Consider the following 20,065-nt stretch of genomic DNA (forward strand, 5'->3'; position numbering starts at 1 on the left):
TTCCAGGAGTGGTCCGATCGAGTTCAATCATGCTAATCGCGATAATTCAGGACGTTTCCGAATCTGTGGCCCGACTTCAACTTCTGTGGAAACAATTCACACGGAATATAATTAACGAGAAACTGTTCTCACTTGGCAAACTCTGCTTTCACGGTGCATATCGTGTATAAGGTGTTCATTTTCATGGTAATACAATTTCTTGATTATTCGTGATAATATATTTTTTTTAATTATTATATTATTTGCAATCAACTCTCACAGAGAATTATTGTATTAAATAAATCAAGTTAATAATTATTTTACACAGTCTGACGAGGGATAATTAAGTGTGACTCTCATCGATTTTAATTGAATTTAATGAATCAGTATCAACAGGAAGTGAATAAGATACATGAAACAAGATTTAAAATTATAATAAACGGTTAATACGTTATATGATATTGTAATAATTTGTATATAAAATTGCAGTTCAATCGATCATATATGGAATTGTATTATATAGAAATGATATAAAGTTAAATATAGATTTTTAAAATTTAATTTTCATTATTTCAAAGAATGGAAAAATGATGAGGAAATGTTGGCCACACGTGTAGATTTAGTCTTGAATCGTAGCCAGTTATATTTTGAGTTGCTAACTGCTATTTGTCGTATATACATATACACAGTTTGTGGTTTTCTCTGAGAACACCCAACATCTAGCTTAATTACGTTTGCATTCAACTTATGACTACGTTGGAGGCCGCAAACTGTCACTTCTGTCGCGTAGATAGGTTTTTTTTTTTGTTTTGGGAAAATTTAATGAACAAAATTTTATTATTATTCCATCTGAAAAAAAATAGATTTGTTTTAATTCACTTGTTAATAAATGAATTACACGATAACACGAAATAAAAAGACGAAAATAATGCTACATAATTATTTCATTTCTCTTCTCCTTTTTTATTTCTCTTATTATATTCCCATTATAATTTTAATAAAAATGTTTCCTGAAAATTTTATCGTTAATTATAATTAACAACGTAAATCCTTCTTTTGTACACTCATTCAATTATGTCAATTCAATTATTTCGTACAAAATTCACAAAAAAGATTCTCCATTCGTTCGTTATTCCTTGACTTATGATCTTCTCCGTTATTTTTCTCTACGATTCATCGTCTCCTCATTCGTATCAAATCAACTGGAAGAAAATGAAAATAAATAAAATCTGTAAGAAGAATTCCACAGAGGGAATCTTGCACATCAATTAACAGAATTGTTTCCTTTTGTTGCAGCCGATGCTCGTCGAAACGAAACGCGGTGGCGCTGGTGGAGCCGATGAGGGTGAGGAGGATGGAGTGGAATATTACAGGCTCAGGTCGTTCTCCATTACGGCGAACGGGGTCTACAACCTCGGCGATTCGCTGAAAAGCCGACGAAGCAAAAGTATCAACAGTGTCACGTCCTCTGGCACCAGCTGCAGCAGCACCAGAGAGGCCAGATTGAGGTGAGAATAGAATTGTATTGTGTAAAGTGCGTTTTAAAATTAATTTTAAATTTATACTTATTTATACTTGGAAATTTTAATAATCCATGCCATATTTTTAGAATTATAGGTATGTGTTAATTTTTGTAGATAGATAGATAAAGCGAAGAAAAATTTGATAATGCAAAATGTGTAGTGTAGACTTTTTTTTAAAAATATTACGTTTCGTTTAAATCAAGTGGATAATTTGCTAGAATTAATTTGCCAGGAGCTAATTAATTCGAATTTATCCCTCTCTCTTTCTTCGTTCATATTTTTTAAATGTTGTGCATATACGTTTAGAGAGTCAATTGTAAATGAACACAAAAGTTGTTGCATAAAAATTTCATTTGTAGCTTATTTATTAAATTGCAAGCAATTCAAGTTAGATAAAGATACAGAACGAGATTTCTGGATGGAAATCATTCGTTCTGTTTTCCCGTTTTCCTTGTACTCGCGCATAAGTATCTCTACAAATGTTTTACCAAAGAAAGAAGAAGAATCTTTTCCCCAAGTTCAAATGTGCACTTAAAACATTTAAAACATAAAAACATTTAATAATCGCGAAATTCATATCTTGGGAGTAGTCTGATTGAAGTTCTCAAGCGTTACAATCACGAAATATTTCGGCCTCGATGTCAATGCTCGTCTTCTTTTCTCGAAGCAATTAAAATCCTCGTAATTATCGAGCAATTTCTTCGAATGCGATGTTGACGAATAAGACGTTTGAGATCAAAAGATTCTCCTCCAGTTCTACTTAACAGATTAAAGGCTTTTCCTTCCGTTTCTCTCTCTCTCTCTCTCTCTCTCTCTCTCTCTCTCTCTCTCTCTCTCTCTTTCTCTCTTGTCTCATACAATTTCTCACCACGATGTCTCCATGTTTCTCGAATCCCAAAAGGTTATCCCACGACCGTGTGAACGATGAAACAAGATGTAATCTCGGCAAGTGCTCTTTCGCGAGAGATGGTAGAGCGGATGAGAAAGGATGGAAGAATTCATTCCAGAAGGATAAACACGTGTGAACGAATGTTGATGTTAAAATAGAATGTTAAATTTTGCTAGATTTTCGATAATCATTTGAATGATTCTCGAAATGACGAGGAAAGTGTATGTATGTATGAATTTTCATGGATTGGAAAATTTAGGAAAAATTAATACAAGTGTAACGTGTTTTTCTAAGAAATTTTTGGTAAGCAAGTTTTAAAGGTAATTTTGAATGAGACGAATGCGTTCTTCCTTTTTTTAGGATTTATTTTTATTTTTATTATATCAGATATTATGTACATAGATATTTTATTATACATTTCCAAATTTCGAAATGAAAGGAATTACTCTGTATAATAAATATTTGCAATTGATGGAAATAATTCATTAGTTCAGATTGTTATTGCACTTGATTTTGAATTATGGGTGTTTCATTTAAATTCGTAAAATTCACGAAAGAGTTCGATTTTTTTATTTCGATTTCGATCTTTCGATCAATCAAAAGCAATATTTGTATAAAAAGATTTTACGGTTGAAATAGGTTCAATTTGTATTTTATTAAATTCTTCTTCCTATTTTATTTTTATTATAATACATATTTGCAACTTATTTATAACTTATACATAACTTGGCACAAATCTAGGTCACTGTAATCCTTGACCTTGTCCTTTCATTTGATTGTCCTAACAGCATTTACAGTTCGTTTCATTCTAGGTCAATGAAGTTGCATAGGGAAAGATCAAACAGAAAATTGTGAAAGTATGTAAGTGAAAAGAAAGGCCAAGAATCTTATTGAGCATTCTCTTAAGAAGAAAGAATAGTGAACGATATTACTTGACGAAGAAACAAATTAAATCGAAAAAAAAAAAAACTAACTTGTAGCGTTGCACTTTCTTTAAATTGTATCGTTCTATATTAATTATACGGAAAGATGTTCATTTTACACGAAGATGGAAAAATGGCAAATTAAGAGAATAGAACAGTAATAAACATTAATTCTTAAAGAGAAGTAGAAATAATGTTCGGGAAATGAGAGTAAGAGAGCGAGAAAATCGAAATAAGACACGCGGAAAATTGTGAAAGCTGACAGGAAATCTTCTCGTATTTTGTCAGAAATAGGGATGGTTTTTCTTCTTTGCCACACGAGGCGGACAGGAAGTCTAAATGTCCGCAATGCCGTTTCCTCAAAACCGGAAAATTATCGGAGAATTCGCTGACGTTGCGAAAGAGAAATGGACACGATCAAATTTCGACGATTTGAATCTAAACGTTGGTGATGAAAAAAAAAAAATAAAAAGTATACTTATATCAATATAAGTGAAAAATGGTAAAAATTCTAAAAGGAATATTTTAAAAATTATTGATCTAGATTATCTAGATATAGATTAATTATATTTTAATTTATAACTTATTAAAAATTTGAAAGATCGTTATAAAACTTACTTAAAATTTGTAGTAAAAAAAAAAAGTCAATGATCATGAAATTTTGTTATTTTTGGAGGACGTCTTTATTAATCTTCTTATCCATATTCATTCAATCTGAAAAATTAATTAAAGAGAAAGGTAAATATTTAGCGGGATTATATAAAATATAAAAAAGAGATAGTATATTGTTGATACATCGCATAAATTCAAACTGACGTCGTTTCAGTTTCATAAAAGTAAAAGATAAAGCAGGATGATAATAGGAATAGAACAGACTGCGATAAAACGAACAACTGACGCTGTTAACTTCGAATTTATTACTCGATGTTATTGCAAATCTTGATATATATTCATTTTCTTATACAAATTTTGAATTTCTTCCTTCCTTTGAACAATCATTTAATTTATTGAAGCCGTTCAAAAATATTTCTTGAACCATATATTTTTATTCGTGACAAACAAGTGAAATGAAATTGCTTTAATCAGACCACCCGTCCGATTAAAGATATTACCGTTCCACTTGAGAACTATAAGAATTATATCATTTTGTGATAAAAAAAAAAAAAAAACCCATTAAGAACTCATTAACACGATCTAAAATATTTACCAAGATGTAGTAGTTGCTTTAATTTTTGCAAGATTATTTAAAAAAAAAAATTTTACAAAACAATTACGAATAAACGATCTCTTCTTCAAATTATTCATTACTTAATATTCTTCGCCGATAAAATTCCATCCGTGAGAATGAAACAATCCTCGTCTCGCGAATATTTCCAGTTTTAAATCCATATTTCGACTATTACCCGACGAAATTGCCGATAAAATCAAAATCCCTCCCCGAAACGTAAACCGATTTCGCCTCCCATTTTGCAAGGAAACGAAAACAAACAAATAAGAATACGAATGCCGATAAGAGACGAGAAAAATGTCTGGCGATGAATCCTGTTCCTCTCAGATCGATACGAGTCAGCCACACGTTTGAAACGACTTTTGCTTTTCAGCTCGGCGTCACAGCTTTCAGGGATAGAGGCGGAGGAGGACACGAGCAACGAACGAGTGGCCACTTACAAAGTCGGCATGCTGGGTGCATCGGGGGTAGGGAAAACCGCCCTTACAGCGCAGTTCACCACCAGCGATTACATTTGCGCTTACGACACTTCTCTGGGTGAGTGAATCGCGCGTATCTTCATTTTCATCTGATAATTCGAAAGATATAACGAAAGTGATCCAATTACTGTACCGTTGGATGCCGAACGAGTGGTAACAAGTTAAAAAGTAACTCGATTCTCTTGCAACGAATTTCCACAGGAGAAGGAAATGTGACGTCACGTTACGACTTTGGCAGAGGTCTACATCACGTGATCAGGCGGGCATCCATTAAAATCGGTATTGTATCGCATCGCATCATTTCATGTGACGTAATTTAATAGCGTGGGGGCAACGTGATATTAGGCAGAGATACGTCACGTGGCATTATGCTTAGCTTAAGCTGATGCCTAATGTGATGTTGAGAGGAGAGGAGAGATAATATGACGTCACATTTTCTCCTCCTGCGGGAAATTCGCCGCAGGGGAATTGAGTTTTACTGATAGAAGCGCTCGTCCAACTGTGATTGGATGCAAAAAGAGCCTCGGCTCTTTTTTGAGTGGATTTAATTAAATTTTATGTTTCTTTTCTTTTTTTTTTCTTTTTTTTTTTTTTTTATATATATGTATATCTTGTAACTTTCATTGCTGTGTCTTCAAAACTGAAGAAATTACAATTGTTATTTTTCTAAAGAACTGAAGATAACCGAAGATTGTCGTTTTACCTCTTCTTGAATCCAACGTATTATAGTGCAATTATGGTAAAACAATTATGTAAATGTAATGTGTTTCGTGTAAATATTATTATCTATTTTAATTTTCATTATTTGAATAGAATTTTAATGATTTTATATGTGAATGTATATTCTTGTTATCTTATTAATTCTTTCATTTTTTCTAGATGCACGCGTAAAGGTCAATTGACGACGATGATACGAATTAATTATCGAGTTCAAATCATTGAAACGATCGTATAAAGAAAATTTATAGATATACACGAACAACGTCTTTACAATGATTTTTATTTATCTTGGCTACGGTTTAATTACATCGTAAGTTTTATGACGCAATGATAAGGTAAACAGTGGTGCGCATAAAACTCGGTAATAAATATGGAACGTGAAAGACGTGAACATATAAACCGATGATATGTGAGATTATATAGTAAGATTGTTAATACTGGAAAGTTGCAGAGATTACAATACGATCATAAATTATACACTATTTTTGAATTTTCGATGTTTCATTTGTAATCATTATGCGTTGAAGAAATAGGAAAATCTATGAAATTAAAAAAAAAAACTGAAATAGAAATTTCTCAAACATTAAAGAAAATTGATAAATATTTGCTTTGTAAATACACGTTAATATATCTATATAAAAAAATCAATCATTCAAGAAATATATTTTAAAGAGAAAAATATAAAATAATATAAACATTCTCTCTTACAAAAAATTATTCAATATCGTGCATACATGTTGAACGTTATGCATATGAAAAATATTTGTACGATATTTATTCCAAGATACAAGCTCAAATGTTTTTACAAAAATAAAACCAATTTTTTTCTCGTGGAAAGGATATTCTAAATGTTGACTTAATATTCTTCCTTACGATCATTGAGAGTTTCATATACATTTTAAGATGCACATCCCGTAGCATTTTCATCGTTTCCTCGAAAAGCAATAGTGGTTTTCATATTCGTTTTTCACTCGTATATGCAATAACCGGTAGTTGAATTTCTTTTTTTTCTTTTTTTTTTCTTTTTTTTTTTTTTTTTTGAGGTAATGTTCCTCGATCGTTCCTTTCAACAATATTTTGCAATGGTTATCTTCAGACGATTGTATTGGATTTTTTCTCTTTTATTCCTTTGACGATATAAAAGTTGTTATTTTAGATGTTTGATTTTAGAATTATCCAGTTAAGAGGATATTGCGAGATACATTCTTTCTTATTTTTCAATTTAAAACCATTTCATCTTTTTACAAAAAATATATACCGAATCTTTTTATTATTCAATAACATTCACAGATATTTTTATGGAAAATAATCAAGATATAAAATAGAGTAAATTTTTGAAGTAATCATTTCAAAAAACCGTAATTTTCTTTAGCTCTATTTCTAAATTTCATTACCACTACTCGATATCTGCTATACGTAATATAAGCAATATTTTACATTTCGATACGTAATTTATGACGAATATGAGATTGCTAGATTTCAATCAGTTTTCATTTTCGACGAAGCGTACAAATTTAACAAATGCGAAAAATTTTTGGCTTTCCATTTCATTCCATCTTGCATTTTTTCCTTTATATATCGCATACCATTATATCTGTTTTTATTTTAAATTGATCCGAAAGAATTACTAGAAATCGAAAACATTGATATTTATTTATTATTTTTTAAAATTTATTTAATTGCGAGGATAATGAAATGTTCATATGGAAATTTCTTTTCTTTCGAAAAAAAAAAAAAAATAAAAAAGTCATTTTATAGCAGAAATGCTATATACTTGTACTCCACTTTCCAAAAAATATAAAGTGATCTTCAAAACTTTGGGCAAAAAATTTTATATACGATGCACGATAAAAAAGAAACATATTGTTTCACAATATCGAGCGGTTATTTCAAACAGTAGTAGACTTCCCACATGTATGCAAATAGCATTGTGTGATAATGTATAGGAAATTAACACCCTTGTATCCATGTGGATGAGGAGTATTTTATCTCGTCAAAAAAGTGCAATAACGTGATGGAAAAAATTAATTTTATGCCTCACAATAGTGGACTTTGCGTGTTTAAATATTTTACTACATGCTAACGATCATTATAGTAGACTTATCTCAATGGCTGTCATAATGGCCATCCTGCAGAACTACCGCTGCGCTTCAAATGGCCGCTATAGTGTACACAGCCGATAGATAGCGTAGAAATTGGCCGTAGGCGGAATAACAATAAATTATTTGCTACGGATCCATAGTCCTGATGTTTCTTTATCAGTTGCATTAATGAAGAGAAAACGACAGAAATGAGAAAATCGATAAAAAGTATAAAAGCTGTCACCCAATTCACGGTGTAATATTAGCATTAAAATAGTTTAGTTGTCGATACGCTCTTGTGCAACTTGGACTTTTGTTAATTGTTAATACAATCAATGTCAGTGACGCAACATACGAGACATAAAGATGTCCTATTGATTGAAGAAAGAGTTATCTGGCTTATCTTTTGCGTATGCGTTCAGCACAAGTGTTGTCATCGTTATGTGCAGCCATTTTAAATTTAGTTATATTTTTCGAGTATTTCTACTTGATTGAAAATTAATATCCGAGAATCACCGAGAATTTCTTTAGATTTTTGAAAAATTTTGCCTAGAAATATATTTTAGAACAAAATAGATGATGGAGAAAGTAGTAAAATGTGAACGTTTAACATTAAATAAGTATTTTTTCAGTTAAGAGAATTTAAAAAAAAAAAAAAAGTATATTTTAGTTCAAAATTTTATTGTTATGCATGGAGTAGTAAAATTAATAAAATTGGCTTCATTGAAGATGGTCACGATAAACGTGGCACTCGTATTCAAAAGTTTGAAACTAGATTATTCATTCATAATTTTTCCACTCTTATTTTAATTGTGTATTTTACTAATGAAATGGTATGATAATAAACAATTTGTAAGTGTAAAATCATAGTCTTATAAAATAATAAGAACTATGAAAATCGCGTCCCTTATTATCATATCTTACATTGAGCAATCTTGATGACGAAGATTATTATATTATAGAAAATCGAACAAATAAAGAAAGATTTGATTATTTATAGAATTTTTGTTCAATGTAAACGAAAATGTAATTCATTTTCATCTTATTTAAATGTATTCAGAAATTAATAGGACATGAAATATGAATGAAAATTTTAACAAACAAATATTTAAAAATTAACAACATATTTGCATATTTAATTTTTCAAAATTTATAAGATTATTCATTTTATTTTCAAACAATAATAATAATAACAATAATATAAAACATTTCTCTATTCAAACCATTTATTACATAAACTGTATGTATAGTCGTTAGTTAATTATATGGAATCTGATATATTGTACATGTGCATTGCGTGACAAGAAAAATTTTTTATCGAAACAATAATGAAGAAAGTGGTGGCAGTTCTTATCTTGGCACTCAAACGTAAACGACCAAGAACTTGAGGCACTGAAATATCGATATTCACTTGGCAAAGTTCTTGCCTTAAAGGTACAAGAGAATCAAATTTGTCACGGTAACGATTCTTTTTTCGTTTAATTTCCCTTGAACGAAGTTTTGAACAATGGCAAAAATGAAAATTGAATTCTTGTGGGAAACAACGTTACAATAGTGCTTCCTATTGAAGGAACAAAATTGAAGGAAGTTATAAAAATGTGAAAAGTATTTATTTACGAATGAATGATTTTTAAATTATAAGAACAATCATTAATATTCCGAGCTATTTGTTTCCTTTTTAAATTAATTATACTTTTATTATAAATATAATAAATATAATATAGTAAATATCTTCAAAAAATTTCAATCCGATAAGTTGCAATAAATTTGCAATCAGTTTTGCACTTTTATTGCATTTATGTATAGAGAAGGAAAAAAGAATTTCGATGAATTATTTTATTATTCATACGAATGTTAAAATATCTATATTTCGTATGTATAAAACTAAAGGTAAAGTAATTTCAGTTTACTTTTTAAACAATGATTACTTCTTCATCTTAACAGATTTAACAAATCATAAAATTCGAATAACTAACAAGAGTCTATTGTCTAACAAGTATTTGTTAGATCGAATTTCCAATTCGTTTAAACATTGGAAACTCTGGCTATAAGTGAAAGATCATCTGTGTTATCCGCACTCCGAAAGAAAGTTTCCAATTTTCATCGTCACACGCAGATTTAATATCTTGCGACATTTTGATTGAAATATCAATAATAACCTCTCTGTTAACAATTCTTTTTCTGTTATTTCGAATTGTACCATCTATTTTTATAAATATCCCTTTTTTTTTATTTTATTATTATATTATTTTATTATTTTATTTATTTTTTATTTTTCTAACAATTTTCAGTGGAAAATAACATTTTTATGGAAAATAAACAAATCTTTCAATACATATAAAAGAAACAAACAACGAGTAATGAAAAATTCATAAAAAAAATTCTCTTTCTATTTCGTAAAAGACATTGAAAGTGCAAAAAAGCAAAAAAAAAAAAAAAAAAAAAAAAGAAAGAAAGAAAAAAAGAAAAGAAAGGAAAGAATTAAAAAGAACTCGGATATACAAAACATTGCAAAAAAAAAAAAAAAATTCAAAACTGTTTTGTCTCTCAAAAAATCGCTTTGTCGAACTTAACCTATTTTTCCATTTTATCACAGAATTTCGTGACCTGATTTTTTAAGAATGTCCATTTACCGTCGAGTAAAAATAAAAATAATTTTACTTTTAAAAGATGATTATATTTATATATTTATTTAAAATTAATATCGATAACTCGAAATTTTTGATTGTTTATTTGCATATTTTAAACTTAAAGATTCTGAAAATTTTCAATTAGAAGAGCTTTTAACAAATCGACTTATATTTTTCCTGCAAAAGTGGAAAGTAATTCGAGATAACTCGTGAAAAAAAAAAATATTTTCCAACTCGATGGAAGTGAAATAGAATTTTAATCTGGAAAAAAAAAAAGGAACGAAAGGTTTCGTATATGATAAAATGAAATATTCACGCAATCTAGAAATTTCCAACAACGTGATAATCTTCTTCAATTCAAGAATCAGAACTATTTGAAGTTAAATAGAAAACTTTCACGTCGATATGATCTTATCTTATCTTTCTTATTTTATATTTTTGAAGTAACTCAACCGAATATTTTATATATTCTCTACTATCCTTTTCGTTCAAATTTTTGCCTTTTTTTTCTTTATAATTCATATTCATTTTTGTTTCAAAATATATTATATATTTTTAAACATTTAAATATTCCCTCATTTAATTAATATTAAATTTTTCCTGACTCATTTTTTAAAACCAAAGAAATATTGAATGTAATTTTTTTTCTTTTTCTTTTTTTTTTTTCCCCCTTTAACATAAACCAACAATCAATAAATGCAAAACGAGAAAAGGCAAATTATTTTGTACACGTTCATTTTTTTTTTTTTTCATTTTACTAGAAATAAAAGGATTTTACAAAAAGTTTAATATTAAAATATTAAATATTAAAATAGAAAAAAAACGTAGAACATATACGAACAACAACAAAAGCTTTGTATTTTTAAACAACAAGGCAAATTTAACAATAATTCCACGTTATTATCGGAACATAAAAATGGAATAAAAAACTAAAAATAGAAATATTGCATAAATGGAAATCTTTTGCTTCTCTTTCTCACAAATTTGTACTGGAACACAATTACATGGATAAAATATTATCTAATATATTTCTAAAATATTAATCGAACGTCATATTTATGCAAACAAGATATTTCATTGAAATAATATTTCAATCATGTCTTAAACGTTTATAAAAACGTTTATATAAACGTTATCAAACGTTATTCTCAAACACGTCACACGTGATACAACAATTGTTTGTCACGCGACATTTAATTAACTCTTAATCGAAAAGCGTTACTTTTATAAACCAGTCCGGTCATCTTTGAAACGTTCGATGTGTGATCGTGATTAACATGTTCAATCCTGCGCGAAATTTCGAGTTAAACTTTTAAAAAATAAATGAACGGTCCGATCGAAATGTTTTTTTAATTAAAGGCACTTTAGGACCCAGTTATTATTCAACAAAGATGTAAAACCTGTGTGATAGGGTCAATTTTAAACTTTAAAACGGATAGCTATGCGCATATTCTCTCTTTTTGTTTCCTTTTTTTTTTCTTTTTCATAAAACGCGGTAGAAACGAAATTAACAAATTTTTATTTTTAAATAAAAATAAAAGTGTACAAAATTCTTCAATGATCGAGTTCAATGATCTCTAATATTTTTAGATTTTAAAATGAAAGTTATTTTTATTACTATTTTTTTAAATGGAATTCTCCTTTTTTTTTTTTTTGCATATCGTAAAACTAATTTTATTATTTATATTTGTTTCAGATGAGGAATACGGACAGAAAAGCGTATCCGTAATGCTCAATGGCCAAGAAACAGAATTGGAGATCATAGATCATCCTGCAGCAGAGATGTCGGTAAGTTTAAATAAATTGATATAATTGTCAATATTCTCATTAACAATTTAATTATGCAAACATTTTTCCTTCTTTTTTTTTTTTTAGTCTTCATTTTCTTTTCAACCAGTCTTTTGTTTTCCATCCTTGTATCCATCATACAGACGTTCTTATACTTGGATTTTTGTAGCAAAAGGATTAGCTCGCTTACTTAAAATAATGAATTTATCTCACCATTGCATTATGCTTATCTTGTTTGAAAATACACGTTATATATTTAAATTTTATGAAAAAAAGTTAGACAAAAAATGTGTGTGTGTGTATCTATCTTGATAAAATTGAAATTCTCTTTTTTTTTAAAAAAACAATTTCGTTTAACATTAATTCGTCTTAAGATCTTTTTCTTTTATAGATAAAATAGTATAATTGAATTTTAAATATTCTTTTTTAAATTATTTTAATAATTCAATTATTATATCAGCATTTAATATAACAATCATAAAACCATAGAAAGGTAATTTAAACTTGTGGTAAAGCTTCTTCTAATAAAAGTTTCGTTAACAAAATATTGTTAACAGCAAGTTTTTTATTCATCACAGGTTGAAACATTCTGTTCGACATACAATCCAGATGTTTTCGTAGTAGTTTACTCGGTAGTGGACAGACGAAGCTTAAAAATGGCTGAAGAGACGTTGCTCTATCTATGGAAGAGCGATTACATGGCTAGCCGTGGTGTTATTCTTGTTGGGAACAAAGTTGATCTGGAACGGAAACGTGAGGTTCCATCTGTCGGTGGGTAGATAATTAATAATAAAAAATAAATTTCGTAATCTTCAGAAGAAAAAAAGAAAATTCAATTTAAATTTCTTAATTTCTTTTCTTCTTTTATTTTTTTCTATTCTATTTTTATCTATATATACTATAAACAATTAATATAAGATTATTAATTAAGAAATGCAAACGTTTTTTATTTACTAAAAAGTTGAAAAAGTCGCAAAAATAATGAAATAACCAATCTCGTTTAATCTCGTTTGACTCTAATTACTAGAAATTACCTCGTATAATTATATTTTGATATTCTGACGAGATGAAAGTTTTTATAAACAGAAAAGATCAAGAATAAATTACAAACCATATTTATAAATTAAGTTAATTTTCATTTTTGTAGTCGTCAAGGCTGTTATTCTTATCAACTTCTTGCTCGATTAACCAGTCGTTCTAATGAGAGTAGACAGTTAACATTTTGCGTGATAATTGCTCTACGTAATTACGCTTTCGTGCTTTTAAGCATTAAATGAAATTAAATGAAAGTATATATTATGATAATATGAATTGATAAGGAATTTACCTTTCGTATATTCAATAATCTATTTCAACTTTTGGTATTTTTTAAAATTTAATTTTTTTATCATTATTTAATTCATAAATATTTAATTACATGTATTTTAATGCTCAAAATTATTATTGAATGTTTTTGTTTTTCGATTTGGAAAAATCTTAAAATCTTAGCTACAAATAAAGAAATTAAGCTACAGTAAAATATCGATTATCATCCAAAGGTTAATTATTGGATTTCAGTTAATCAAGTGATCAATTATTCGAACATAAGGTGTATATAAAAATATTCATCATTTTAAAATGTTACTTTAATTATTTGTTCAAATCTAGTGATTCACTAGCAACGTATACCCAACACTACCGAGACAAATGTACGTGATTGGCCAATATTTTTCGTTAATAATTCATTAAGAAAATTTTTGCAAAGGAAAAAATTATTTGAAATCAGTTCAGAAATCGTCAATTAAGCTTTGTCATCGTTTAAAACATCTAATTTTTTTATTTTAATTGTTTCTTTTTTTTTTTTTATTAAAGTTGGTCGACGTATGGCAAACAATTGTGGTTGTAAATTCATCGAAACATCATCAGGACTTGCCCATCACGTAGACGAGCTGCTGGTCGGCATTCTGGCGCAAATTAAGTTGAATCCTCAACGAGATCGAGACCAAGCAAACAGACGAAGAAGAAGCAAGCATCGCAGGAGGATTCTGAAACACCTGTTGGGTTTTAAGAGGAAAACGAAAAGCTGCGAGGACTTGTTCGTTCTCTAACGTTTCCCTGGTTTGAAATAATGACGTAAAGATTCGTCAATCGTATTGTTTCTTATTTATTTTCTTCTTTTTCTTTTTTTACCTACAGTTGATTTAATGTATAGCAGAAGAGAGATAAAATTTGGAGAAAACTGGATATAAATTAAGATAAATATTAAAATTTAAAGAATTTAAAATTTAGATTTAAATTTTGACACGTTATATCAGTCGGATAGCAAAATATAATTTTCCACACAAAATTATGTGTGTGAAGTGTTTCTTAATTGATATTATTTAATAAAGAAATTTCTTAGATTTTTTGAAAAGATATCTTATCAGGGTTCGCTATATCTTGTTTTTTTTTTTATCAATATTTGAATATTTCCATTATTATAATTTCTTTGTTTTCCAAAAATTTGAACGAACCTTAAAGAGTATCATTTATTGGAGGATAGATTGTATTTTTTTCAAAGTGGATGGGGAGGAATTCCAGATATTTTTAAGGAGTGAATTCGTATGTTTTAAATCGATTCGAGTATATCGAAATCGATGTGAATAAATTGAACAAAAAAATATCTTCATTGACATGAATCTGAAAAATTAGGGAAAAATTATACATGTGTATATATTTATATATTTTTAATTTTAAATATCAATCCGATTTCAAATGGAAAACACGATTGAGAAAATATAAATTTATATAAATACACTTGATGCAGATTTTCTGCATGATTTATCGAATGAATGAATGTTGTAGCAAATTTTGTTTTTACTATTAGATACCTCGTGAAACAGTATTATAATATTGGGATAAAAATTTTCAAGATACGATTTAAGAATTAGGAATTAAGGAAATGAAGTTTATGATACCATATCAGAGGTGTATACAAACTTTATTCTTAATGCAAATTAAATTACTTCGGCATTGATTATTTCATATGTTCATTGTATATTTATTTTAAAAAAGAAATTATGTTGAAGATTTTAGTTTAATGGAAGACGAAAATGAGGAAATAAAAATCATAAAAAAAGACCAATGTTGTTTGAATACTGTTTATAACATTATTTTTCTCTCAGAAAAATAAAAAATATTTATTTCAAATTTCAGATTTATAAAACGAATTTAACGCATAGATCTGTAATCAACTGGAACGAATCAACAATTTCATTTTCCATTTATTGAAAGAAAAAAATTTATTTCAATAAAACTAAAATTATTTTTCTAAGAACTTTCACATTGTGCAATACTAATTTCTTATGGGAACAAAGTAACTCTGAACTTATAAATATCGAGAATTGAATAAATTATTCAAGTAATAATTAACAGTGAATTGTGATTACTTTTGCAATGTGCAATTTTACAAATAATGAGAAAGATTTTATGGAAATAAAAGAAAATCGACGAAAAGTTTAAAATATAAGTTTATTATTAAGAATCAATAGATGGTTTTAAAGAGATTAAGATTCTATGGAATTCCTCGTTCCTAAATAAAAATAGAATTTTTTTCTTTTTAATTTATCATTAATTATAATTCTTGTTTATCAAAGAAAGTCGTAATTAATTCTTTATTAAATGAAAGTTTATCTTCGTCAATAAATAAATTTTGATTATCCTTGGATTATCCTTGGTGACTACAGTAATTATATTAAAATTAGTTATTTTAAATTTAATTATTATATACGTATAATGAATTATTAATTATGAAATTAAGCTGCTACTTAATTTTAATATTATAAAATATTTAATTTTATTTTGCAAAAGTATTAATAACTACAAATTCTAGATAAATTTATACTTAAATTCTTCTCCAAAAATTAAATAAATTAATTGGAATATTGTTGTGATTGACCTATGATCCAATAACCAAAGCAAGGCATATCGAACTTGTATGTAAATTAAGTCGAAAATTAAAAAAAAGCTTACAAGTTTAAGCTTTCTAATCGTAAGTTGCAATTGACATGATATTGAATTCTTTTTAATTTTATAAACAAATTATAAATGTTTTTATGCCATTTATTAAAATACCCATCAATATTGTAAATTAGATAATTTTTTCATCTATTTATCGATTAATACTTATATACTCATCGAATATTTGACTAGGCATCATATAAATAATGAATCTTTCTATAAATTTAAAAGAATTCTTTATATAATTAATAATTAATAAAAATTAAGCAATCAGAAATTGAAGGCAAAGAATTTTTCATATAACATAAGATTACATGATAATATATAATAATATTTAACATTTGCTGATTCTATAGTACACAGATAACACGTTAATCTTTTGTAATATCTTTGAGTCCGTCTTATTCATTCGGACCTCTTTCAGAAAAATAAAAAACTTTTTTAAAAAATCTGAAAATTTTCAAAATTATTTATTATCATTTCTATCTTGTTATACAATAAATTTTTAAACTAATCGAAAAATTTTATCGATAAAAATATAATGAAAGTATTCGGATTCAAATATACTACGAAAGATTAATAAAAAAAATTAACTTATCACTCAATTAAATAAATATATCTTTAAAGATTAAAAAGATTGTACAGAATAATATTTCGATTTTAATTTTCAAACGCAATTATATTCCTAGATTCTTTGTATCGCATTCATATAGAATCACAAATGAAACTTCGATTTCTCGCGTAAAAAAAAAAAAACTAGAAGAAACTAAAAATTTTGTCAAATTTTGCGATATCTCAATTGATTGCCGAGATATAAAGATTCAAAGCATTCATAATATAACGCGAAATTATGAATGAGCTCGCGATTCTGGCCTGGATTATTTCTGGAAAATGCGTGCTATATCTTTCTAAGAATCGAAAATTACTTTTTCAGGAATCGCGTCTATCATTTGTCTGGAATTTGGAAGAGAATAATCAATGAAATAAAGTGCAAACGAGAGATTCGAGTGAACAACTAAGGATAAAGATTAAAAATTACTCTTTCCTTTACACAACAAAATCTTAGTAACCAAAAGTCGTATCGAGATAAATAAAAATGCATTTTAAAGGGGAAAGTTCCTTCACGCTTTTAAAATGATCGTTTACTCGTTATCTGGAAGTCACTTCGGAGTCACAACAGTTTAAAGTTTGTCCAATTTTATAATAGAGTTTAATCAAGTTCAAAGTAAATGATTGATGAAAAATTATTTCTTTTTTTATATGAGGATATCTCATGAAATCTCTCAATGGAAATTGTATCGAGATAAACTGTTTTAAAGGATAAGATTCTAATGATCTTTCACTTGACTAGTATTTTTGGAGTTTAATAACAGTTCAAAATCTTATTTGACACGATTTTCAAGAAGATTTTATAATATATTGCGTCTGAAGATTAAAATAATACACCCTGTATATGAGACGAAAGCAACGATTAAAGAATTTTTTATTCTTCTGAAAAAGTTTCTACACCTAAGTGGAAATATCCTTCCAACTATCTATATATAAGAAAGAAAAAGAAGCGGAAAAAGTGAGAATAAAATATCTATTTTAGAAAAGAAGCGAGAAAATAGAGTATGTATCATAATATACATAAATTTATCGGTAAGTGATCGATAATTATCCGTGACCAACTAAATTGACTTCATCGATTTTTGCGTCTCAAAAATAGTAATTATGTCTTTTCCACTAACTTTTAAGCTTTTGCTATAAGATAGTGGATATCTCATAGCTATTACTATTGTAGTATTAAAAGTTTCGTGGATTTATTGTATGCTAGACTTCAGTTTAAGCCTTAGAAAAGATTCTCTATCCTGTAAATCGATTCGAGACGAGTATGCTTATTTTAAGCTTCGAATCATGGGACCGTATTCGACGTACGAATAAAATTCTTGTGTACGATGTCTTATCGTTTGTTCGAATTACTGACCTTATCCATAATTTCAATATTTCCTATTTTTATATACTTTTTTCTTATTAATTAAACTTTGCAGTTAGAAACAGAAATATTGATTCTTATTTCTCAATAAAACTCAATCTTTTTTCAAAGTTATTCATATTTTTTGTTACATTGTATATTATATACATTACATTAAAATTATCATTGCACGGTAAAGTTTTAAAATGTAGGATTACCGAGAAAATATATCAAATAATATTTTTACAATTTTTTTGTCCTTTTTCATACTTGATTAATAATCCAAGTATCTTTCAATACAATCGTCCTGTAGTATACAACATTGACACGTGACCAAATTAAAATATCATTACAATTATACAATAGCATTAAAAAAAAAACAATTTATTTTGATGAAATCAATTTCATTACCTTTCATAGACTCTTAATTCTTCAAAGACAATTTTATTTTTCTTATATATGTCATCAATAAGAAACTGAAAAATATAAAACAATAATAAAATTGTAACGATTTTCCATAATTTCATAATAGCATAGAAAAATCATTAAATTTGTTTTTAAAAACAATTCTTTTGTATTTAATATTTTAATTAAACAAAAATTCTTTTTCTCAAACAAGAAAAAAAATTCTGATAGAAAATCTGTTTTTTTTTTTTTCAGTTATCATATTTGGAACCATTTCATATTATTTTTCTTTTCAACTCTTTTCAACTAAATATATATTGTAACAAAGTTCACCTGGATAGCATGGTAATGAAGTTGGACAACATGGTACTATACGCAATGGAGGAGGACCCCTTGAAGGACAAATTGGAGGACATGGAATGCAAGGACTAGGAACTATCGGTACCCGACAAGAAGGAGGTGAAGCCGCACAAGAAGAAAACGAAACTGGACAAACTGGTGGTGATGGACAACAAAGCATCGGTGGACAAACCGGTGGAGGACAACAGGGTCTCTGAACAGGCGTACATGCAGGTAACTCTTCGATTCTAGGTGGTAATAGAACAGAACATACAGGTGGGGGTGGTATACATGGGCATTTGCTGAAAAATAAATTTGAAAAGTTTGAGAATAAGGTAATTTTTTCGTTATTTCATTATTAAGATTTTATTTTCTAAATTTATTGCTTACATTTTCTCTTTATCGTTTATTTATATACAGAATAAAAGAGATAATGATTACTTGATGAAAAAATAAAAAAAATATATAGAATATTTTTTCGTTCCAGATTTATATTAGTTTTCAAGATTGAAATGTAGAATTTAATAAGAATTAAAAAAAGGTAATAAATATGTAATTTGTTGGCGAAAAATTAAATAATTGAAAGAAAAATAAAAATGTGCCATATTTTTATTTTCAGTTTTATAATTTATTAAAATCTTTATTTAAATGTTTAAATTATAAAGAAAAATTACGTTATTGTAAAAAAAAAAGTGTTTTTCAAAAGTTTATTTTAATTTTAAACATTCGGTTTCGCAAAGATTTTTTTTTTATAACTATAAGAGATTGAATCTTTAACTAAAGAATAATAGGAAAAATAAACGTACCAGCACTCAATAGCGCAAAGCAAATATTTCATTTCCTCCAAATTGTTCCATGTTCCCTGCGTTTTATTGCAACTCATTTTAAATTTAATATGAAAGATATTCTATTATATTTTAATATTTACAATATTTTCGTAGAGACCTTCTTAAAAGAGAAATTTAATGAATTACATATTTATATAATGATATAAAATACAATTTTGAATTTTTTGTTACATCAAATTGGTTATAATGTTTTGTATATAATATAAATAAAATAATTAAAAATTTTCGAATCGCAAACAAAAGTTACCAAAAAGGATTCTTTAATCTTTTGTTTAAACATACAAAATTACTATGAAAAAAT

General features: G+C 27.4%; 2 protein-coding genes across 12 annotated transcripts in view; one reads left to right on the plus strand and one right to left on the minus strand.

Moving 5' to 3' along the window:
- The window catches only part of LOC100871528 (uncharacterized), a 40,980-nt gene extending 25,641 nt beyond the window's left edge, over positions 1 to 15,339 (plus strand). For both annotated transcript variants that reach the window (XM_003691578.4, XM_031915086.2), the window contains 5 exons: positions 1,276 to 1,487; positions 4,916 to 5,079; positions 12,149 to 12,240; positions 12,819 to 13,011; positions 14,092 to 15,339. In XM_003691578.4, coding sequence (XP_003691626.1) covers positions 1,276 to 1,487; positions 4,916 to 5,079; positions 12,149 to 12,240; positions 12,819 to 13,011; positions 14,092 to 14,327 — 897 coding nt within the window. In that variant the 3' untranslated portion in view covers positions 14,328 to 15,339. The remainder of the gene's footprint in view (positions 1 to 1,275; positions 1,488 to 4,915; positions 5,080 to 12,148; positions 12,241 to 12,818; positions 13,012 to 14,091) is intronic.
- On the minus strand, positions 12,660 to 20,057 carry LOC147657294 (uncharacterized). 10 transcript variants are annotated; one of them, XR_015292671.1, is made up of 6 exons: positions 19,845 to 20,026; positions 19,723 to 19,778; positions 19,191 to 19,218; positions 18,911 to 19,130; positions 18,584 to 18,648; positions 12,660 to 12,980 (listed from the first exon to the last, which is right to left on the minus strand). XR_015292671.1 is itself a non-coding variant. In XM_086910476.1 (4 exons), the coding sequence occupies exons 2-4, from the start codon at positions 19,752 to 19,754 to the stop codon at positions 18,638 to 18,640; spliced, it is 351 nt and encodes a 116-aa protein (XP_086766602.1). In that variant the 5' UTR covers positions 19,755 to 19,778; positions 19,845 to 20,057; the 3' UTR covers positions 18,590 to 18,637. The 10 variants fall into 10 exon arrangements, 4 of the variants coding, with proteins under 4 accessions (XP_086766602.1, XP_086766603.1, XP_086766601.1 ...); XR_015292670.1 differs by having other exon boundaries at positions 19,862 to 20,024; XR_015292668.1 differs by having other exon boundaries at positions 18,911 to 19,218.
- Between the last annotated feature and the right edge of the window lie 8 nt (positions 20,058 to 20,065).

This window comes from Apis florea, unplaced genomic scaffold (assembly GCF_048593485.1).
Source record: "Apis florea isolate Af1SG1 unplaced genomic scaffold, ASM4859348v1 contig_3193_pilon, whole genome shotgun sequence".
Classification (NCBI taxonomy): Eukaryota; Metazoa; Arthropoda; class Insecta; order Hymenoptera; family Apidae; genus Apis; species Apis florea.